The sequence below is a fragment of the Stomoxys calcitrans genome, chromosome 5, assembly GCF_963082655.1.
Source record: "Stomoxys calcitrans chromosome 5, idStoCalc2.1, whole genome shotgun sequence".
Classification (NCBI taxonomy): Eukaryota; Metazoa; Arthropoda; class Insecta; order Diptera; family Muscidae; genus Stomoxys; species Stomoxys calcitrans.
The window spans coordinates 144,072,833-144,098,494 of NC_081556.1; the positions used below are offsets into that span (position 1 = coordinate 144,072,833).

General features: G+C 33.4%; 1 protein-coding gene across 5 annotated transcripts in view; it reads right to left on the reverse strand.

The window, feature by feature from the left end:
- The window catches only part of LOC106085393 (14-3-3 protein zeta), a 67,448-nt gene that overhangs the window by 16,614 nt on the left and 25,172 nt on the right, over positions 1-25,662 (reverse strand). For 3 of the 5 annotated variants that reach the window (XM_059370525.1, XM_059370524.1, XM_059370523.1), the window contains exons 2-3: positions 4,042-4,262; positions 1,791-1,904 (exon numbers count right to left, since the gene is read on the reverse strand). In XM_059370525.1, coding sequence (XP_059226508.1) covers positions 1,791-1,904; positions 4,042-4,103 — 176 coding nt within the window. In that variant the 5' untranslated portion in view covers positions 4,104-4,262. Of the gene's footprint in view, positions 1-1,790; positions 1,905-4,041; positions 4,263-17,216; positions 17,304-19,075; positions 19,155-25,662 lie in introns of those variants that run through there. The other 2 variants (XM_059370526.1, XM_059370527.1) reach the window with 2 other exon arrangements.

Sequence of the window (25,662 nt, forward strand, 5' to 3'; positions counted from 1 at the left end):
AAAATATCAAAAGAGAATTTAAAATATTGTGCTCAGCTGGCTGCATGATTCTACCTTCTAAACTCATATGGTCCTAAACCGTGCACTTGTCCGCTAGGGGGATTTGAGATAGATCCGCTTCTCACTTCCCTTCCCTGAGTTTCATACTGTTCCGATGCGTTCATATGTTTACTAATAAACTAAAAATGTCATTTGAGATATTGTGTATTGAACATTCATCGCTCGTACTGTGCGATAAAAAAAATCGTACACAAATAAGTATGTTGAAATAAAAAGTTCAGGTTGAGCCATGAGTCATTGAGAGTGAATCATCTTAGAAGCATTTGAATTATTTCATAAACTTAATGAAACAACAAAGAGTTTTGTGTGGCTACCTTTTCTACACTTGCAAAAGACAATCAAAAAGAAACACAAATAAAACACAAATATCATTAACAATAGTTGTTTGAAACACAATACTATTTGGTGAAATCAAACCTTAGTTTTTAGGCTCATTAGCATATTAATCAATGGATGGCATAAATACACACAACAACATCATCTAGATATATACAAAACTCAAACTAAGGCAAGACATATAACCAAAATAATGACAATATTTTGGATATTATCTGTTACAGGTAAACTATGACGAATTTTAACAGCAGCAATCGTGGCTTTGTATTTGAAAATGCAACCTTGCGTCGATATTCTCACAGCGCCAGGATAAGTACAATACAGTACAGTAGTAAGTACAATACAGTACATTTAATTGATTTTAAGCTATAACAAGTAAGAGCGTGCTAAGTTCGGCCGAGCCGAATCTTATATACCGATTCGGACTACAAATGAGTAGAATGCTGAACATTGTAGAGATCATTGTGTAAAATTTCAGTCCATTTGGATACGAATTGAGCCTTGTAGGGGCTCAAGAAGAAAAATCGGGATATCGGTTTATATGGGAGCTGTATCAAGCTATAGATCGATTCAGACTATATTGGACACGTATATTGAAGGTCATGGGAGAAGCCGTGGTAAAAAATTTCTGCCAAGTCGAATGAGAATTACGCCATCTAGAGGCTTAAGAAGCCAAGATCCCAGTTCGGTTTATATGGCATCTATATCAGGTTATGTTCCGATTTGCGCCACACTTAGCACAGTTTTTGGAAGTCATAAAAAAGCACATCGTGCAAATTCTCAGCGAAATCGGATAAGAATTGCGCCCTCAAGCGGCTGAAGAAGTTAAGATCCAAGATCGGTTTATTTGGCACCTATACCAGGTTCTAGATCGATTCCGACCATATTGTTGAAAGTGATACCAAAACACCACGTGCAAAATTGCAGCCAAATCGGATAAGAATTGCTTCTTCTAAAAGCTCAAGAAGTCAAAATCCAAGATCGATTTATATCGCAGCTATATCAGGTTATGAAACGGTTTGAACCATACCAATCATACTTGTTGGAAGTGATACCAAAACGCCACGTGCAAAAGTTCAGTAAAATCGGACGAGAATTGCGCCCCCTAGAGTCTCAAGAAGTCACGACCCAATATCGGTTTATATGGCAGCTAAATCAAAACCAGGACCAATTGGGCCCATTTAGAATCCCAACTGACCTACACTCATAAAAAGTATATGTGCAAAATTTCAAGCGGCTAGCTTTATTTTTATTCCGAAAATGTATGGAACTGAACAAGTGAGTAAATCCTCTTTAACGTGTGCTCTAAATCTATCCACATTTTAAGCTGATGAGCGGCGAAAAAAACAAATATGATAGTTTTACAAATTGCGTTTTACCATTTATAGACTTACCTGCGGGCACCAACAACATTTTTGTAAGCAACTGAGAGCAAATTTCTTTCTTCATTTGACAGTTCGACACCGGTTTCTGTGACTGATTTCATAGCTTGAGCCATGTCATCGTATCTGAAGGTGAAAAAGAAAGAAAAAAAAAACATTTATGATGGTGATTATTTTTATAATTTAGAAGGAATGAACAAAAATAAAATAATACACTGGGCTACAAAAGTAAACATACGTACATATATTTGAAAATAATATAAAATAATAATAATAACCACGGAGCCCAACGAAGCGCAGAGGTTTCCATAACCACCTATGACTCTGAATGCCTGGGTTCGAATCCTAGCGAGAACATTAGAAAAATTGTGGCCAGCCCCTGCTAATGCTGGCGACATTTGTGAGGTACTATGCCAAGTAAAAATTTCCCTCAAAGAGGTTTCACTATGCGCCACGCCCTCCGAACTCGGCTGCCCTTATCATTGAGCTTAAACTTGAATCGGACAGCACTCATTGATATGTGAGAAATTTGCCCCTGTTCCTTAATGCAATAATAATAAATAAAAATAAACTCCAAAACGCTGAACTGAATTGTATATTAGAGCTGGCAAACTATCGATAATCGCACCATTCGATAGTTTTAATAATAAATATTGATAGTATCGATACTATCGTTAATTTCCTATCACTTACATTTCAAACGAAAATCGGAAGTAAAAATCAGGAAATCGATTTATATGGAAGCAATATGAGTGCACAGACCAAATAAAACCAAAATAAATAAAGTCAGTTGGAAGGTCCTGAGAGAAATCATTGTATAAAATGTTAGCCTAGTCGGATGAAAATTGCGCCCTCTATAGGCGCAATGTATCTTAGAGGATGCATTCAATGTCGGATTGCTTATTTTTGTTTAATTTTGCAAAAAAATTAACTTTTGCGATAGTATCCATCGGAAAAATATTAACCGGCATTCAGTCAAAAAATTAAATATCGATAGTGCCATCGATATTTTGCCAGCTCTATTGTATATGCCTACCATTGTTTTTCCCAAATGTTTTTAAATGATTTCTCATTTAGAGAAAAACTCAAGCGACTTACACGACTTGGATTTCAAATAGGGAGTTTGGAAAAAAAATATCGGTACTAAATGCTACGCAAACAGGCAAGAACTTCGTGTGCCAGAGTTCTTAGAAGTGAAAAGTTTCTACTCGAAAAGCGTACCCGCGCCAATGTTTTTGATTATCCAAGAGACAGTAAGAGGCCATCGATGCCAAGAGTTTAGTATGTCCGCCTTTGACGCTGAATGCTAGGCTAAAACTTCAGTAAAAATGTCAGCGGTGGTTATCTCTCCTAGTGCTGGCGACACTTGTGAGGCTTATGAAGCATAATTAGCCGTGAAAACTTCTCTGCAGCAAGACGTTTAGATCCGGCTATAAAAAGGATGTCTCTTATAAGTGAGGGAGGCGAGGCAAGCAACCCTATGAATAACCTCAATTATGATAACTTGCGCGCTCTCCTAGGTTAGGGGGAGCATAGTTAATCACCATCTCGTAAAATATTTAAGTCTAATGTCCTTTTTAGAGGCCGCACAAATCGCTTCACGGGTAACCTCTTGGCATTCCTATATGAACGGTGGAGGTGCAATATCCACCAGGTCGGTAGAAGATCGAGGCACTAGACATCTCCTAGGCATTTGAAGCGGTTTGGCATGAAGCGGAACAACCTGCTTCCATAAGTGCCAAGGATGGTTGCCCCCACATGGCGTTCGTCCTTGGGCCAAAAAACTAACTAAAAATTTTGTAACAGCCGGACAGCAAATGCGATCTGTATCTTGATTACAAGAATACATGGACGGACGGACCGACGTACAGACGGACATAGATAAATCGAATCAGGAAGTGATTCTAAGCCGATCGGTATAATTTTCAATGGGTCTACTTTTTCTCCTATTTAGCGTTGCAAACAAATGCAAAAAGTTATAATACCCTGTATCACAGTGGTGGTGTAGGGTATAAAGATCTATTGTTCTGGCTGAAACATTTTCATGTATTCTCACAATATGACTTAGCCAATGAGGTTAGTCATTGTTGTTTAATACTATGTAAATGTAGGCCTATAACTCATGCACTTCGTGGTTTATAGCACAACCATAAGCTCTTTAAATGAATGAGGATAAGGCCCCTATTTGCTACTTGTTTCTTATTTATAGATAATAATATTGGCTAAACTTTTTAATTTGTTTGATTGATTTCCTTAAACTTACCTTTCGGATTGTTCGGCCAATTTTGCCTTTTGGACCAATTCCTCTTTATCGACTGTCGACATTTTGATGTGTTTTTGTTTGTTTTAACTTAGAAATGTAAAATGTTACTTGTGTTTATGGGTGGTAAACGGTAGCCCAAAATTTCTTGACTACAGTACGCGCTTAGAGAGATTATAATGTAAGGAATCTAAAACTGAATGCGTCGCTCACAGTATGACTATCTGCAAAGAAAACAAAAAAACACAAAGTGAAATCATTAGTTATAAATTATTACAAAAATGTTTTAATTTTCTTAAAATTATGTTATTTAGTGTGATTAACCTATAGTCATTTATATGCCGCCACTATATTAAACCGATTAATCATGTTCTGTATCTAAAATTTAATTTAAGTAATTAAACACTTAACACGTCGTTTGTTACAATCAAAAACCCCTCCCCCAAGCAATCATGGTAATACACTATCCAGAGAAGTTGCCGTCGTGTTCGCCGCACACATCAAAGTCGCCATAAAAAATTTAAAGTCACAAGTTCAATGTTATTATATATGTATGCGCTACACCACACATGCGTTAAAGTTATTTTTGCAAATATTTTTTATTTGAAAAACTGATTTATGTATATGAGGTAATTTTTCTATTAACAAACTAAACTTACTGCCATTAGAGAAGCTATTGTATGTCTACATATCAATATTTTTAAGTGAAGAAGAAAGAGAAAAGGTGTAGAAATGTACAAATGGCTACACGTATTAAAAGAGAAGAGTCACTTATACATCAACAAATATTGATAAAGCCATTGAACCTAACATGCATATGAAGAGAAATAAAAAAAAAAATAAAATTGAACAAATAAATTTAAAAATAAATATGAAATGAAGCATACAAACTACACAGAGAATAAAAATAAACAGACATTAAAACAAATAAAATAAAAAATAAATAAAATGAAGAGAAAAACAAATAAAATAAAAAATAAATTAAAAAAAAAATAAAAAATAAATTAAAAAAAAAATAAAAAAAAAAATAAAAAAAAAAATAAAAAAAAAAATAAAAAAAAAACATAAAATAAAACAATAAAAAAATAAAAAAAAACATAAATTAAAAAAAAAAATAAAAAAAAAGAAAATAAAAAAAGGCAATAAAAAAAGGAAATAAAAAAAGGAAATAAAAAAAAGAAAATAAAAAAAGAAAATAAAAAAAAAGAAAATAAAAAAAAAGAAAATAAAAAAAAAGAAAATAAAAAAATATATAAAAAAATTAAACAATATATTAATAAAATAAAGTTAAAAAATAAATAAATAAAGTTAAAAAATAAATAAATAAAGTTTAAAAATAAATAAATAAAGTTAAAAAATAAATAAATAAAGTCAAAAAATAAATAAATAAAGTTAAAAAATAAATAAATAAAGTTAAAAAATAAATAAATAAAGTTAAAAAATAAATAAATAAAATAAAAGATAAATAAAATAAACTAAAAAATAAATAAAATAAATAATAAATAAAATAAATAATATATAAAATAAAAAATAAATAAAATGAAAAAAAAAATTAATAAAATGAAATGAAAAACAAATAAAATAAATAAAATAAAATAAAAAAATAAATAAAATAAAATAAAAAAATAAATAAAATAAAATAAAAAAATAAATAAAATAAAAAATAAATAAAAAAATAAATAAAATAAAAAATAAATAAAATAAAAAATAAATAAAATAAAAAATAAATAAAATAAAAAATAAATAGAAACAAATAAAATCAAAAATTAATAAAATTAAAAATAACAGTAAAAAATTTTAAGTTATTAAAATAATTATTTTGGTTGACTCCGTCAAAACTGTTCGTTCTCAAGAGTAATGGAAGCTGCTCGGTCAATTGCGCTGTCAACTACAATTAACCGAGCTGTAACTCATTACATCTCTTGAGAACGGCTTTGACAAAGTCAATCGAAATATTGGGAAATAATAAAATAAAATTCTATTACGTGTTTTAATGGACCTATAGCCAAAACGATAGAACAAGTTACAGAAATTAAAAAAAAATCATCAAAATAAACAAAAATATAAATATTGAAATAAATAAATAAAATACAACAAATTTGTCCATGAACATTCCATTGAGGAACAGGGGCAAACTTCTCACATATCAATGAGTGCTGTCCGACGATTCAAGTTAAAGCTCAATGATAAGAGGCCTCCTTTATAAATCCGAGTCCAAAGAGCGTGCAGCAGTGGGACACCCCTTTTGGGGGAAGTTTTTACTTGTCATATTACCTCTTAAATGTCGCCAGCATTAGGAGGGGATAACCACCGCATTTTCTAATGTTCTCGGCAGGACTCACAAATTTTATTTTAATTTCGTACGTGATTTTTGCGGGTTGTTAGGGCCAATATGTACCAAAATCCAAATAAAACAAGTTTATTTTATAAGTTTCTGGACGTTTTTTGACTTTTTCAAGAATTTATTTAGTGACATCTATTAACAAGAGACGCATCTAAAATATTTTGTTCTATTTCTTACGCTTATAGTCTTTACATACATATGCTTACATTAGCATTATTTTCTTAATTCATTAAAAAACTGGACATCACGACATATTTAAAATGAATAAAATGTAAAATATTAATAAAGTCAAATATTTGTTATAAATAAAAAAATAATAATAAATAAAAAAAATATATATAAAATAAAAAATAAATCAAAATAAAAACTATTGAACGTCAATTTTTAAAAATCAATAATTTAAAATGAATGAAATACCAAGAATTTTTACAATTTTTTTTTGTCTGAAAAATTTAGCAATTTGAATGAAAACTTGAGCACCAAATAATTTAATTGATCGTTAAAGAAATACTTTCCTTAGTTTTTAATTATTTCCAGAAGTGCCTAGTAAATTACATGTTCCACCTTGGCCGAGTGCACTTAAGCTTTTTCTCATTAATGCAACTAGTTTTCTAAGAAGGCATCGTTTTTTATGACCATTTAACCTTGAGGATATTATGTTTGAGGCTACCTATTTAGTTTGCATGTTCGTACACAAAGTCATTAAGGACAATTAGTCTCTTAAGTATACCTAAAAAAATTAACATATCCCAGCTAGTACACGTAAACTACCATCAATTGTTTTAATGTGATTTTCTCTTTGCTTTCAGTGAATGTATCTCTCCAATGGGAAACAACAAAAAAAAAATACCATCAACCTCATAATCATGTGGTGAGTCATACGGTATTTTTCAAATTGGTATTTTTTATTTCTTGCTTGCTCATCAGCAACGACGTTGTAGTTGGAAAAAGCAATTTTTGCTAAAATTGGAATGCATTATAATGCAGCAGCCCTATGAGGGAATAGAATAATAAGATCTCATTATGAAGTAATTTAAAATTGATCATATTTAACGGTATTCACGTACTATTGTGAATAGCGACCTTAAGACGGCACAACTACATGTCTCAAATTATGAATGTGAAGGCTTTTTATAGTCTTACTCTCTCTCTCTCTCTCGCTCTTTTCCATTTCCCCATAATCTCACCACCACCACCTACCACTTCCTTGCTAATGTAGGAGGTTGTTTGTTTGTGCAATATACCCTCATAAATTGTCAATTAGAGCATTTAGTATGCATGTCATTAGTTGTGTTCTTTATTTTCTTTGAGAAGGAAAGAAAATAAGAAATCATATTCACATGCACATACAGCGGTCAAAAAAAGTATTCATCATTAGCAAAATTGATAATAAATTCACTTATTTTGGGTAATTGAAGAAAATTTAAAGTAAACAAATAATGCAGTTTTATGCAATAGTTTATTTTTCGTAATATGTTTTAAAATAAATTCAAAAAATAAATTTAATTAGCGCAAAAAATGCAATTTTATATAATAACACCAAAAACAGAACAAAAAAAGTATTCATCATTGATGTGCTATCATCAAAGTCAAATTCAAATACATATTATTTGGGAATCCCCCTTTTCTGTTTTATTTAGTAAAGGAGGCTTTGCCCTTGACAGCAAATATTTAATTTCATTGAAAATATAGTGTACAGAAAACCAAATACAGAGCTTGAAGAACGAAACACAGTTGCTACTGTAAAACATGGTGGAGGTGGTTTAATGGTTTGGGGGTGTATGGCGGCTTCAGGAGCGGGAAATCTTGAAATTATTAATGGAGTAATGGATCATAAGTATTACATTGACATTTTAAAGAGGAATTTAAAAGATAGTGCTGTAAAACTTGGGCTTGGTAATAACTTTCAATATTATCAAGATAATGACCCCAAACATTCTGCTTTAAATACCAAGATGTGGATGCTGTATAACTGCCCCAAAGTCATTAAAACTCCTCCTCAAAGTCCCGACTTGAACCCAATTGAACATTTTTGGGAACATCTCGAACGCAAATTGAGAACGCGCAATTTTTCGAGCAAGAGTCAAATGCAACAGGTGATAATGGAGGAATGGACTAATATAGACCAAAATATAACCGCTAAATTAGTCCAATCGATGTCAAACCGTTTAAAAGAAGTTATAAGACGCGGTGGTCGAATAACAAAGTATTAATTTTTTTAAATTATGTTATTTATTTTTTTGTTTTTTTGCAATGATGAATACTTTTTTTGTTTAATTTTTTGTGTTCAGCTGTAAAATGGCCCTTTTTGTTCCAATAAATACTATTTTTTCTTTAAAAACAATGAAATTGTGTACATATATATCACACAAGCACTACTGCATCATTAGTTTAATATGTTTTTATTCCAATTGTCTTTTGTAGACTTATTAAAAAAAAAACATTGAATGATGAATACTTTTTTTGACCGCTGTACGGAGCTATACCTCACAGGAAGTTGAAAACCCATTGGATTCATACAAAAGAAAATAACAGAACCAAAATTAACAACAAATAAAAAATAAGTGTATGAACGGTATACATGATATGTGTAAATGCAAATAGGATGCCTAAAATTATTGTTATTGTGCATATTTGTACTTGTACATTTCTGCTAACTTGGTTATATGGCAGCAAACCATGTTCGTTGCCTGCCATAAGGTGGCGGTAGGTGGGTGGGGTAAGTCAAGTCAAATGGATGGATATATGAGTATGTACATACATATTATTCATATTTCACTGGCGTGGCGCATTTTCTAGAGTTCAAGGCAGCGCATGTTTAATATTACCCCGACTCCGCCCCCCCTGCTAAAGAGTAAACCGTATTTCAAAATGAATTGACATGTGTATGTTAAAAATATGTGCACAATTATATTCTCCTTTGTTTGTTGGCCGCCTATGAATGCAAACACACAACGATATATGTATTAGTTATTGTTGTAATATTTCAATATTAGCACAAGAATAATGTGCATTATTCTCTGAAAGTGATATATTGACTCATACAAACATATTTATATATGTGTATGTACATATGCTATATTTATAAGAAGAGGAAGTGTTGCTTTTTTCCAAACAATATTTTTTTACGAATTGAGAAGTGATATAAAGAAAATTTCATAGAATTAAAATAAAATTTTGAGGAATTAGTTTTATGCGAAAAGTTATTGTGCTACACTCTATACCCCTCACAAGATCCCTCAAAACATTGCATATTGCAAATTTTGCAAACCAATTTTGCAGGGGCAAACATAGAGTTGTTAAAATAGCTTTAATTATATACCACCAAAACTGCTACTTGTCTACCAACACCTGCGGCCACTTAATGGTGCCTCTTACTATCACCTTGAAGAATAAAAATAACGTGTACAAGTTTTAATTTTATGTTTTCAAAATTACCAAGCGATCAATTTATCATATTTTGAATTTTGGGTAAACAAATACATGCATTGTCTTAAGAAAAAAAACAGAAAATCGAAAGCGTTAGACACTTTGCTTTTTACAATGACTGCACACTTCATTTCGCAGAACTAGTTCATTCACTTGATCGTCCAGTCAGTTCAGTTTGTTTAGTGAGCTGTTTATGTCTCTTCATTCACCAATCACTCTCTTTCGCCTTTTCTCTTTCTTTCTTTCAAAATGACTCTGAAATGTTGCCACTACTCTTTTTAGCATTTCATATGAACAACTCCATAAAAAAAAATTTTAACGAAAAATATGTGTAAAATTAATTTTTTTTGGGTAATGTCTTAAAAGTAGCAATTAGACACAATCAATTCTAGTGTAATATGATGACAGGATGTGTTAGTGCAGAAAATTTGCCATAAATGTTTAAATAAATGTTTTTTTTTTAAGTTTTTCACAACTAAAACAGAGTACCCTGCTTAAGCCAGCGATTTGCTAGTAAAGCGTCATTTACATTGCTCTTTAAATCCTCATTTACATTGCTCTTTAAATCCGGATTTAATGGCTCGATCATCTATTTTCCCTTTATAAAATCAGCTGACGAGAGCCTTAAATCCGGATTTAAAAAGCAGTGTAAACGAGGTTTAATGCTATATTAGCAAATCGCTGGCTTAAGCAGGGTACTCTGTTTTTGGTAGTGAAATACTTCAACAAAAAAACATTATTTATTTAAAACATATTTATGGCAGTGTAATCGGGGTTTTATATCATACAAATAATGTCATAAACACATTGCCGTCTCATCCTAATGTGGCAAGCAATACATCAAAATACTGGCGAACAATGGAAAATGGTGGATAAAATGTGGCTCAGCTGAAGAATGTTTGTTACCAATAAGAAACATTATAGTTCATTCGTTTTAGAACCCTTTATTATTGAAGAAGCGAACTGAAGAACATAAGAAAGACAAAAAGGAGTTACCGATACTGGTTTTGCCTGCATAGCAATTCCTTTTCTCTCATGAACTCTAATAACACCAAGTAAAATGGATGTTTTCAAGACAAACAACATTGAAAAAATTAAAAGCTTTTGAATTAACAGTAATTAAAATCAATTAACATTCAATATATATCTATAAATGCTTTCCATATTTCTTTTTAAACTAAATATTTATAGTACACTTTGCCATTAAATATTTTTATTAAATCGACTTTGCTTCCGCCAATTTATCTTCATATATAGTCTGACCACATCGGAAAAGACATTGATCTAGTGAAGTTTTTATACATTTCCTTGCCTTGAGAATATATTTTTATGAATATTTGTTTCGCTATATGCAAATTTAATGGAAATAATTATTAATTATACCGTCACTTTGTACATAATACCTATAAAAAGTGAAATCATAATTTCCATGCTGCGATTACTAAAACGATTTTTTGTCATTAATTCAAGGTAATAAATGCGTTGACTTTTGAAACTAGCTATGACGTTAACAACTACCCCTACGTTGGTATAACAAAATCAGCTGATTATGTATATAGTGAGGAAACCACTGATTTAAACAAACCGAACGAATGACAGTTTTTCATGGGAGTGACCTCGCTGTTTTGCTCGGACTTTTCAGGAAAGTTTCCAACGGCATGCATGACGGAATAATAGAAGCTTATGTCACTTGCTGAAAACCGAAAATGGAAAGACCCCATGAACATAAGGTTGCCAATTAAACGCCTCACAAATAGGAGAAAACGTAAACAGAGAATGAATGTAAAAAAGATAAGAGAAGTAGACATACATCTTTATACATATCCAAGTACTGTCAAAAATAAAAAAAAAAAATTTAAAAAAAAGTAAGAGCGTGCCAAGTTCGGCCGGGACGAATCTTATATACCCTCTACCATGGATTGCATTTGTTGAGTTCTGTGCGCGGTATTTCTTTTTAGGCAAACAAAGAATATTGAATAAGAACTGTTATGCTATTGGAGCTATATCAAGTTATAGTCCGATTCGACTATAAATGAATGCTTAACATTGTAGAAGTCATTGCGTAATATTTCAGTTCATTCGGATAAAAACTGCGCCTTATAGGGGCTCAAGAAGCAAAATCGGGCGATAGGTTTATATGGGAGCTATTTATCGATTCAGACCATATTAGACACGTATGTTTAAAGTCATGAGAGAGGCCGTTGTACAAATCCGTTTCTGCCAAATCGGATGCCAATTGCGTCCTCTAGATGCTCAAAAAGTCAAGGTCCCAGATCGGTTTAAAAGGCAGCTATATCAGGTTATGTACCGATTTGCGCCATACTTAGCACAGTTATTGGAAGTCATAACAAAGCACCTCATGCAAACTTTCAACCAAATTGCGCGCTCTATTGGCTCAAGAAATCAAGACCCAAGATCGGTTTATATGACAACTATACCAGAGTATGAACCGATTTGAACCATACTTAGCGCAATTATTGGAAGTGATACCAAAATACCACATGCAATATTTCAATCAAATCGGACGAGAATTGCGCCCTCTAGGGGCTCAAGAAATCAAGACCTAAGATCGCTTTATATGGCAGCTATATCAAAACATGGGCCATTTACAATCCAAACCGACCTACACTAATAAAAAGTATTTGTGCAAAATTTCAAGCGGCTAGCTTTACTCCTTCGAAAGTTAGCGTGCTTTCGACAGACAGACGGACGGACATGGCTAGATCGACTTAAAATTATATAACGATCAAGAATATATATACTTTATGGGGTCTCAGACGCATATTTCGAGGTGTTACGAACAGAATGACGAAATTAGTATACGACTATCCTATGGTGAAGGGTAAAAAATTATGTTGGTTGATCGCTTGACACAACCTTATTAAGTGAATCCTGAACGATATGTGAAGTTCGTAGCATGTGAATAAACGATAAATCGATCAAACAACAATTAATCGAGCTTCAATGGCAATCGGTTAGTTTACATGTTTCCACTCTAAATAAATGCCATCAATATGAAAAACTTTGAATGATTCCTTGAATTTTGAAAATTAAATAAAATAATATGTTTCAAACCATAATATTTTTGCTTATATGTACAAGATCATCGCTGTGTTTTTTTTTTTTTTCTTCATAAAAAACAATAAAATTTTTTCATAGCCTAGAGACAAATTAATAGAACATATTTTTTGACACTCTCTCCCATACGGCCTATATTATTCTAATATAAACTAATTAAAAATATATCTGTAAATTGAAAGAACTGCATTCTGTATACGATGAGTCACTGGCAGCATTAGAGAAAATGGGCCAACCAAAAATCAAAATGTTTTCTTCCTGCGCCCATACATGAACCATGAATGTAAATATTAAGAAAATCATGCACATTTCCCAAGATGATATCGTTATCCTAAAAGTTCACATATTTGTGAAAACCACAAACTCATCAGCCAACAACCACCAACACTTTTATAAATGCCAACCAAATGAGAAAATGTATTTGGAAAAGGAAATTATGATAACACCGTATAGTCATTATACCACGCAGTTTAAATGCTCTATGCATAGAGAGGAGAGAAAATGTAATTCGCCCACACTAAACATCCATACATAGACTCCATGCAAGAAAAGCCCACTTGTTGGGTTCTACTGGCAGCATGTTAAATGTGTGCGCGTTCTATATTGGATGAATAGATAGATAGATGGATGGATGGATGGCTGGCTGAATGGCTAGCTAACTGCCTGCCGCCTCCATCTATGACATCTACAAAAATAGGTTTTTTAAATCCCTCTGGCTTCTGTGCCTCCCATTCTTTCTTTCCCCACATCATCCCACCCCATTGGAGTTTGAATACTGCTCCAACTGACAAACGACAAGATACACAGGAATGTATGGATACATTTATGGGATGTGTAATATGTGTTTAAAGCAGTTGATTTATATAGATAGCCTCATACACATTATGTGTAAATAAGAAGATGTATATATGTATGTGTTTACATATATTGTTATAAATTTATGTTAAATTGTTTTTTCTCCACGTAGTGGTGGTATATATTCCACCATCCTTTGGTCCTCCTCTTCCAAGTAATAAAATGATTTGCTGTATGATATACACACGAAAATAATTTACACCCAAGAAAAATATATTATTTTTATTATTTAAGTTTTTCGCTAAATTATATAAAGAGGCCATCAAATCCTTCATACAATGCATGTTTGGAGGATTTTATCGATATCGTCTTGTCGATCAGGATTCACTTGCGAAAACACAAAATGGATGTCAGATCTGACGATTGAAAATGTCATCAAATAGGAGAAAACATGATCAAAGAATAAATGTAAAAAAGAGAACAAGTAGACATCCTCAATGCCAAGTACTGCCAAAAATTAAGAAAATTGTATGTCGGCTTATCGCTTGGCATTTTTTGAGTTATATCACTTTTCAAGTGACATTTTTATCATAGATTCCTTAACAAATTAAAAAAAAAAAACAATTTTTTTTTGCGAATGGTTTTAAAAGTTTGTTGTTGTTTGATGTCCTATGAAAGATGGAAATGGAAAATAGCATTTTTATTATATTTTACTGTTTATTATCAGAAGGATAATTCTGTGTTGACCGAACGTCAATGACAAAATTATTTTGTAACATTACGTTTCGGCAAATTTGATCTTAAAAATGAACCACACCATTAAAGGGCTCTTAAGGCGTATGTGGATAAAACCTGTGTTTTATTTTAGTACTATAGAGTGCAGTGCAATGAGATTTGTATGAAAATGACATCTATCTGTCGTCAGGATTGTATGTATTTTTTGATTGGACTAAATCTATCCAGGACAACGAATTTCTTGATAAATTGCCAGAGCAAGCATATGTAGAATATCTGTCTCCACTATTAACATGATATGTTTTTCACAAATAAGTGTGGCCATCCGCAGAAATCCTCTATTGTGAATGGATAAAATAAAATTAAAACATTTGTTGCAAATTGTCTTTATAGATAGGCGAAGCACGTAAAAAACGTATAGAATTAATATCGAAGCTTGACATAGAAAAACGTAGGGCTTAAGGGCATCGTTTATTTTGAGGCTGGATAGATTGAGTATTGCTCTCAAACAGTAGAAACCAGGGGCCGAATTACCGCATACGTGAACGAGTAAAATCATTTGAAATCTTTCTATTGTGAATTATGTATATCCCTATTGGGCGAGAAGTTTTGAAATGTAAGAACGCAAATGTTTAAATCGATCATAATTTATGAAAAAAGAAAACATTAAAATGTTTATACAAGTGGTATTACATTCATTTAATACGAGATGAAATTTTATTTGAAACGTCAGGATTACCTTGAAATGTTTTTCACAAGGTGTGGTCACACGCAGATATCCTCTATTGTGAATGGCAAAATAAAATTTAAATTAAAACAGTTGTTTCAAATTGTCTTTATAGATAGCCGAAGCACGTAAAAAACGTCTAGAATTAAAATCAAAGCTTGACATAGAAAAACGTAGGGCTTAAGGGCATCGTTTGTTTTGAGGCTGGATGGATTGAGTATTGCGCTCAAACAGTAGAAACCAGGGCCTAATTACCGCATACGTGAACGAGTAAAATCATTTGAAATCTTTCTATTGTGAATTATGTATATCTTTATTGGACGAGAAGTTTGGAAATTTAAGAACGCAAATGTTTAAATCGATCATAATTTATAAAAAAAAAAACATTAAAATCTGTATACATTCATTTAATACGAGATGAAATTTTATTCGAAACGAAAACGCACTCGATCACATACGCGTAATCCGGCCCCAGAATTGATGCACCAGGGTAATGCAAGACCTCATACAAATGGTATACAAGCCAAAAGCTTTTGCATCATGAATGGGATTTTTGGATAGTAGAACCTTCAACTCAAATCATGACATCAAAAAGTTATCAGTTGTTTTGCCAGCAGAGGTTAGCATGTCCGCCTATGACGCTTAACCCCTGGGATCGAATCCTTGCGAGAACACCAGAAAAAGCGTTAGTTATCCCCTCCTTGTGCTGGCAACATTTGTGAGGTACTATGCCATGTAAAAACTTCTCTCCAAAGAGGTGTCGCACTGTGGCACGCCGTTCGGTCTCGGCTATAAAAAGGAGGCCCCATATCATTGAGCTTAAACTTGAATCGGACTGCACTCATTGATATGTGAGAAGTTTGCCCCTGTTCCTTAGTGGAATGTACATGAGAAAAATTTGCAATTTGCAAGAAATGCCGTACAAGAGGGCTTGACAAAAGCGATCCATGATCTAGGGTATATAAGATTCGGTCAAGCCGAACTTAGCTAAATATAATTGTTTTTATTGTGTGTTACTTTATTTTAATGTATTTTTCATGTTTTCAATTTTTTTCATTTTTTGCTTAATTGTTTTTTCTTGTACTTGTATTTAGATATATTTTTTTTACCGTAGGCTTTAATATTCTCAAATATTTTTTGTTACTTATCACATGTTTCTGTGTTTCTAATATTCCCTTTTCAATGTTTTAATATTCTAAATCTGCATTCAAAACTGCATATCCCTTTCTAAACTTTAAATCCACACGGATTTTTTGCTCTCTCCCTCTTCCGTTTTCTGCTCTCCCTTTTTTTCTGAGTGTATGCATATCATCATCAACCATAACCATACATCTTCGTCCAGGCATGATGGCACGTACATACATATAGAAACTAAGTTTTATTCTATGCTATAAAAAACAAAAGTGGGCGTATTATGCGTTTTTACTTTTGTTTTTGTTCTAGTTGTTGTTATTGTTGCTGCTGCTGGTGTTGTAAATTTATATTTCATTCTTCGCGTTTTCTTCGCCCCTTGGCAACAACAAAGAATAAATGATGATGAAACGTGAAAAACCCCATGAAAATGTCTCAAGACATTTTCCACCACCATCATCATCATCATCGTGACAAAGAAAATTTGCTTTTTGTTCTTGGCTTATGCGTGTATAATGAAGAAAATGAAAAATGTGTCGACAGTAAATAGAATACTACAGAAAATAAATAACCAAGACATGAATAACCTGCCGATGAAGTTGAATGAAAGAAAAAAAAATTAATTAACCAAATCATCCCCAAAATCCAAACGCAGGCAATACATAAACATTTTCAACATGTCTAGGTTAGTTTTTAGAAGCAGCTTGATGATGACTTTGTTAGAATTTTCCAACAATGCTCAGTTAAAGGACTAATAATTTTCGATTAAAGAACAATTTTTGTTTGTTGCTTAAAAAAATCCTCTATTTGATTTTTTCTAACCTGTGCATTCTCAAATGCTGTTATCTATGAGTTAATCCCATTTTTTTTTAATTCATTAAATTTATTGCTTTTTATTAATTTTTTTTTTCTTTTCAAGAATAGAATATAAATTTTTACCTTTTCTTTATTACTTTTTGTGCAATTTCTTTTAATTCTTTAGCACCATTAAGAAGTTTATTGTTTCTTTTTATTATTTTTTCTGTTTCTTAAAGTTTAGTTAAACATTTCAAAAATGTTTTTTTTTCTCTCTCCTTTTTTTGGGTTTTATGAATTTAGACTAACTAATATTAATGTTATTTATAATAAAGACGGAATGTATGGTTTTTGTTTGTTGCCACTTTAATTTTTTTTTTAAATATTTTCTTTGCCTTTTTCAGAACTTCAAATTTCTTAAGTAGTTTTTCTAGAACAATTAAAAATGTATATATATGTATGTATATTTTTTGTTTTAACTATAGTTTCTTTTTTATGCGAGAATTTTGTGTTAATAGACCAACGGTTCAGACAAGACTTGCAGCATATTTAGAGAAAAAGTTGCACAACCCATGTTGTCGGCGACGTCGCTGCCGCCACAAACTTTTCCACCACCCATCACATTATAATAACTTTATTGGCAGCGCAAACAATAAGCCCTGAGAAAATTCGCCTGCTCGAGAGAATGTAGAACAGAAAGAGAGTGCGAGATGAAAAGGAGAGAGAGAGTAAAGTGTTTCAACTTCGCCAACGTGGTTGGTGGCCAAAAGGAAAATTCATCAGCAAGCGCACTGTCGTTCTCCAGTCTCTTAGCGAATCAATTCAAGTATTAAAAGGAATTAATAAATGTATCTCTGTGGCGAATAGCAATATGAGAAGGCTCAACTTAACTCTGATGGCAACACCACTCCTTTTAGGTTGGCAACTTACTCAACTCATTATAAAAACGACACAAGGACGATATGATGATACATTTCCAGGCTTTTTAAATACACCCGTACTCTGTATTATAAGGCAACAACAAACAATGGATATTTTAGCTTAACCAAAATGAGAAGAGCAGAGAGCACAGCAAGCACATTGACTGTATGGCAACCATCACATCACACGAGTGTATCACACACGCACATACACTTTTCGTATTTCTCTTTATGCTCTTGACAATATCTAGACGTCGCATTGTACATATGTTTACAACATATATTATGTATATATATATACTTATGAAAATAGCGTTAGCTACTGCTACTGTTGACTAGCTCAACACATGTTTTTGTAAAAAAAAAATCATTTAAATTATCAAGGGAGAACTCTCAAAAGAAAGAAAAAATCCCTCTTTATTTTATCACTCAATAAGTTTTGGCAATGTGCCCCGCAATGCGGCGCTTCTTATACTCTCAATTATGTTATATAGAAAGAGCGGCGCCAATATGTCTACTCTGAATTGGGCAACATATGTATTTATGCTGTAGGTTATTATTTCTTCGACCTACACACAAACACTCATACTAACTTAAATGTCAATAAAAAAGAGATTCGAAAAGTTAACAGCAGACTTTAAAAGGCATTGTCACAAACTACCATACACATAGAACCACTCCAATCAATTTTACAGAAACGTAGTTTTTTTGTTAGATCTAGAAAATGTTGTTACATAGCGCTACTTGGTAACAAGTTATCAAAAGGAAACCTTAATACTTGACAAATTTAGATAATTCCATTAGATAAGATTAAAAAATGTTATAATAAATTAAATTACATCAGAGAACCTATAAAAAGAAAAACTAAGCAAACAAGATTATGAACAAAAGTGCCGTTTATCACATTCTTAAGACTAACAAGTTATTATTTGTAAGCATTTTGACTACAAATGCATTTCTAATGGAGGCTTTACACTTATGAATGGATCTAAATGATTTTTGGGTATTTTTGCAATTTACTGGGAAAAAATTGTCTCAAAATAATTTAAAATTATCATCAGCAATTAAGAAAACAGAAATTACCACTTTCACAATGCCTTGATTTTCACTATAAATTTTCACTTCATTTTTACAAGAGGCGTTATTCAAGAAATTAAGGAACTGCCTAGCGTGTACTAATTTACTACTATGACAAAAACTTTTTAAAATGTGTACATTTTATAGGGGAAAATAGATTTCGACGAAACATTTGAATACAAAAAAAATGCAAAGTTTAACCATGTATTTTGCACCTCACCACAAAGTTTTTCAAACAAAATTAATTGCTTTTTATTTCGCAATAATTTTATTATCTGTGGTTAAAGCAATGGCACTTAATCAAAAAGCATTATTCTGTATTGCATACACAACAAAAAGTACTAGCTTGGGGAAAAACCACACTTTAAGAAAATTTAAATTCTTGCTAATTTTTGTCCTCTGGAAAATTGAAATATAAAGTTTCAGTTTGAATGAGGACACATTAGTCTTTTATTTTTTGCGATAAATTTTCATACACACTTCGATAGGAATCTTGGAGATATAAAACTCGTCATTCCGTTTTTTGCTCCTTGAAGTATAGATCTAGGATCACCCACGGTATCCGATACGAAGTGTGGTCAAATTTACACTGGTATATCTGTCAAACCAGAAATGACCAAATTTTGCAAATTTTCCCCACGAACATTCCACTAAGGAACAGGGGCAAACTTCTCACATATTAATGAGTGCAGTCCGATTCAGATAGCCGATAGCCGAGTCCGAATGCCACACTTCTTTGGAGAGAAGTTTTGCATGGCAAAGTACCTAACAAATGTTGCCAGCATTAGGAGGGGAAAAACCACCGCTGAAAATTTTTTCTGATGGTCTCGCCAGGATTCGAACTCAGGCTTTCAGCGTCATAGATGGACATGCTAACCTCTGCGCTACGGTGGCCTACAGAAATCAGCCTACAGGTACACGGTCTTACATCAAAGCAAAGAAAATGTTTGACTTGAAGGAGCAAAGGAGTTTCAGCGTTTGGACGAACATATGTTTTCAGCCTAGAAAAATGTTCCCAATTGAGCAATACTACTACACTCCCAAAATGATTGATTGTGATTTCTGAACCGAGCACACGTAGGAAAATTTCAGACTACGAACGGCCACCCGAAGTAGTTTTCCATCTAAAGTGATGGTATAGGCAGCTGTGAGCTCCAATGACCGCTCCACAATTCTTTCATCGAGCCTGGCGTCCAAGGAAATGTGACCTATTATGAGAAAACATTTTGGAAGCTGCTTTGGAGCCTTGACGCAAGCAAACATTTCGCGGTCACGGCTACCATCACTTGAGATGAAAAATTTCTTCGAGTAAACGTTTGTAGGCTCAATTTCCCACACGTGCGCTCGGTTAAACGCTGCGATCATTTTGGGAGTTTAAGAATTGCTCAATTGGGAATATTTCTCGTCAAGCAACTCGCTTTTTTGACCGACTCAGAGTAATAGTCAAGGCAAAACATGGTCATACGAAATAAATATTACTTCCACACAATTTTGTCAGTTGAATCAATAAAAAATATGTTCACACAAAACAAATGTGGTTGTTTAAAGTGGTAACACCTCGTGTCAGCAACCCTGTAGTTGTGGCTATGTGCAATCCAACAACTTTTGGTTTTTACATTACTCCCTGGCATTTCTATAAATGGATATAATTCAAACTTTTCTGTGAGTGCCTCCCATGGGCTGGCTGGTGTGACCGCATCAGCCACTAACACACATCGTCTTTGTGTGAATTTATAGCCGCCAAATTCTGCATTCACACTTGAATATTAGTGGCATTATACACAGTTGAATAATTCTAAATAACAAAACTAACCAAATACCATGAATGACATTAAACTCAATACCTTTCAGATTAAATAAAAGCACAGACCCCGCCAAAAAATAAAAAAAACTACACACATTCTCCCATTTAGAATGTAACAAATTCAATTTGTTTTTGCACAAGGCAAAAGAAAACTAAACAAAAAGAGCGAGTGACATATAAAATCCACTTGTGCACTGCTGCGCCGCTGCCATCATCATCAGGCATGCCAGAGAGTGCCACCCTAACCCAAAAAATAAAGGTGCGGTAATGGCAATGCCGCAGCTTTCGAATGATATGTAAACTATACCACTAAGCAAAAAATGCTAAAACAACACTTAACGACCATGTGGAACACAGTGAGCCCATGGGCTGACTCCACCCTCCCTACGAATCAATTCCCAAAACAAATGCAGCTACAAATAATGGCAACCACTATACATCATTATTCAATATGTTATATGACCCTCAATAAGTTACCTTAGGGTAAGTAACAAGAGAGGTGAAATGACACATCCACCACCCCACCCTACCATAAGCTTGAGAGTGTGTGTGTATGACAATTTAATATCACAGCCAGTCTATTAAACAGAATCTAAGCAAACAAATAAAAAAAAACAACTACAAATACAATATTGAATTTTGCCAGCAGTTTTAGACAACTAAACAAAACTTAAACAATTAAAACGTTGCCAAGGACATAACGGTGGTAATACCTGTTGGGGGAATATACATGTAGAATTCTTTATGCGTTTAAAAGAATACTTAACATAATCAGATATTAAGTATTTTTTTATTGGAGGAATGCTAGTAAAAATGACAAGGGTTGCCAATAAATTCGAAAATGAGCAAAAAGGTAACTTTTTTCAAAGTCAAGATAAATACAAACTAAACTTAAGGAAGCCTTAAAATATGTTTAGTTGACAGTTCTATAAAGGAAATCTGTCAAATAAACCTATACATAATGTATTATCAGACGACATGTATTTGTTATATCATTCGTCAAATTTGGCAACCCTGAAGGTTGTACACATTGAAATGTAAAAACGGATGTTTGATGATGTTATAGTCAGAATGAGGTCCACGTTGCAGTAACCCATTTGAAAAACAACAAGGCAGCAGGAGCCGATGGGTTGCCAGCTTAATCATTTAGACCGAAGACCACACACTCATAAGGCGTATGCATCAGCTCGCCCACGCGAGTGTCCATCAGTGATCTAAAGCCAACGAAATAATTGGATCAACCCAGCTTTAGACGTGGAGCCGAATTACGGCATACTTGGATTAGAAAAATTTATTCGAAATCTCTCCATTGTGAATTTTGTATTACTTTATTGAACAAGGATTTTTGTTCATTGAAGGATTTTTGATCCTAGTTTATAACAAGCTTGACATTAAAATGTGTATACAAGTGGTATATTAAATTTTTAAAATACGAGAAGAAGGTTTCAGAAAGAAACTCAATACCAAACGAGGTTTCAAACAGGGAGATAGCTTATCGTTCTCCTTTATATCCCGCGGGAGAAGATTATAGAGATGCTGGTGTGAATAGGCATGACACACTACTCACAGTAAATAGAAATAAGACAAAGTGGATGGCATCAGCTACCACGAAGAGCTATACACGCGAGCAGATAAAACAAGTAAGAAGGTGTTAAGGTGTACGGATGGCATTTGTCGAGTTCTTTGCGCGGTATCTTTTTTTAGGCAAACAAGGAATAATGAATAAGAATTGTTATGCTATTGCAGATCAAGTTATAGTCCGATTCGAACCATAAGTGAAGAGAATTTGATAGAAGTTATTGGGTAATATTTCAGTCGTTTCGGATAAGAATTGCGCCTTGTAGGGGCTCAAGAAGCATGGGAGATCGGTTTATATGGGAGCTGTATCAGGCTATAGATCGATCTAAACCATATTAGAAATGTGTGTTGAAGGTCATGAGAGAAGCCGTTATACAAAATTTCAGCAACATCGGATAAGATCTGTGGCCTCTAGAGGCTTAAGAAGTCAATATCTCCGATCGGTTCATATGGCAGCTATATCAGGTTATGGACCAATTTGTTGGAAGTAATAACAAACAACTTCATGCAAAATTTCAGCCAAATCTCCCTCTATTGGCTCAAGAAGTCAAGATCCAAGATCGGTATATATGGCAACTATATCAGGTTACCGACCGATTTGAACTATACTTAGCACAGCTTTTGGAATTCATAACAAAAACACTTGATGTCAAATTTGAACCAAATCGGGTGAGAATTGCGCCCTCTATTGGCTCAAGAAGTCAAGATACAAGATCGGTTTATAAGGCAGCTATATCAGATTATGAACCGATTTGAACCATACTTAGCACAGTTGTTGGAATCGGATGAGAATTGCGCCCTCTAGTGGCTCAAGAAATCAAGCCATCCAAGATGGGTTTATATAGCAGCTATATCAGGTTATGAACCGATTTGAACCATACTTAGTACAGTTGTTGGAAGCAATTTTATCTACAAACGATAAATTATGCGATATCCGTGAACGAAACAAATGACACCAGTTTCGAAATAAACCGATATTGGCTTGCAGATGCTACTTTGGAAAAAGCAAACGGTTAACTAGCAAAATCGTCTCTTGACAGAAGAAAATCACAATTCTACTACCCATACTACCTATATGGTTCCGAACCATGGGTACTTGCGATAGCAGAAAAAAGGGGTACTTGGAGTGTTCGAGAGAAAGATCCCTCGTAAAATGTATGGATTCGTATGGACTTACTCGTAAAACCACGAGCTATGCATAATCAAACCGGAACGAGCTTGCTCACTTACAGGAGCTTGACGAGGATCGTCACACCACCACATGAAAATGTGACTACAACAACAGCAACTAAGTAGTATGTATTCCTAACTTAAAATTTTCTTTTTAGAAGTTACTTTATAGTTTTTAGAGCGCACAACAAGCCGATAACTGGCATAGGTGTATGTCCATAGTGGCAAGGGACGGATTAATATCTGCACCCTCTTTTCAACCTAACCTAAATAGTATGTATAAAAGCTTCTCCTCAAAGAGGTATCGCTCTGCATCACATCGTTCGAAGGCGGTTGTAATAAGGATTGACACTTGAATCGGACAGCTCTCATTGATATTTGGGAAATCCCTTAATGGAAAATGCATATTCCTTAATGGAATATTCGTTAGCAAATTTGCATTTTACCTCATTTGACATCATTGGGATGCCACTATTCACAATTGTGTAATTGAATGTTGTCTTTTCCGACAGAGTCCTCCCATTGTTTTAAGAAATTCATTAACATGCGCATAAACTGGCAAAATGAATTTTTTTTTTCTGTATTGTTGCACTGCACATCTTTTTTTGTAATTAATGTTAGCTTGTGGCAGAACATGGATATTTTATAGTTGTTGTTAAACCTTTGAATAAAAAAAAAGTAGAAATAAAACAACTCGTAAAACCGTCATATTTATGTGAACTTGATTCATTGAACATTGTTTGTCTGAGTGTGTGTGTGTATGCATAAAGTGTGCCTTGGTACCAAACCAAAATTAGTAATTGCGCAAGGACACTTTATTGATTTTATGTGTATTTCAACATCGTCACTCGCTGCTATCATTAACAACATCGTCCTCATCACTGACATCGGCAGAAGCAACAACGATGGAAACAACAACTATAAAAAGAAAACGCCGTATAGGCCTATTTAAAATATAGGTGGTGTATATATGTATGTTATATAGCCTCTTTAAACGTTAGATAGGATTGAAAAGGCAGCATTCAATCCATCCTTCATCAGAGGCTGTGCAGCACTCACTCATGGCACTCATAACCAACCAACCAGACAGACAGACAAATTCATCATCATCACCATCACTCAAAAAGAAATTTCGGTATACAAGCATTTCTGCTTGGTCGTATGTACATAACATAGCCATGTATTGCTTTTTTCTTCTAAGCAAATACTAGTAGGCAATTTGAGGTTCTAATAAAAACTCTTGGTCCTTTGCTTGGTCTATTTTACTGTTTGTCAATCACAAATAATTTGGGTGTTTACTTGGCTGTGGCTTGGTTGTAGGTTAAAGGAGAGCCAACGAACACAAAGTTGAATAATATTGACTCCCTAAAACAAAAATGAGAACAAAAACCTACAGTTAGCTTGCTAGGTTCCTTGAATTTAAGTTTACATAAGAAATGATTGTATGGGTGCGTTTCTATGTTTTACGGGAATTTGTTAATGAGTTACAAAATGGTTTTAGGGCATTCAGTCAACCGAATCCTTTAAAAATTAATGCGCGCCTAAATTTTTTACAAGTGTATACAAACCTACATATAGATATATATGTATATTGATCTCCCCACCAAACCCACCACCCTCACCTACTCAATTTTCTCCGCCCACACTCTCAATCCCTGCTGCATGAACACGCCTGAATGCTTTTTGCTTACCAAACACATGTCAACACTTGTACTTAAACGCGCCAGCCAATATTAACAGTTGCTCCTTTGTGAAACACACACACACATTCATTTATGAAATTTTATTTATACCCATGTAAGCCTCTCACACACTTTTCTGCTATAATTTGCTTTTGTGCTGAGAGGATTTAATATATATATATATATATATATTTTTTATTTTCAGCGGCTGTTGAAATTTCTACTAACAAAATATGAAATATTTGCATGTTTTCAATATTCGTTCGTGTTTGCTATATGCTCGTTTTATAGAATTGGTAGAATTTGATATCCTATATATGTTGTAGATCTTTTAAAAACCTTTTCTTCCCGTATAACGT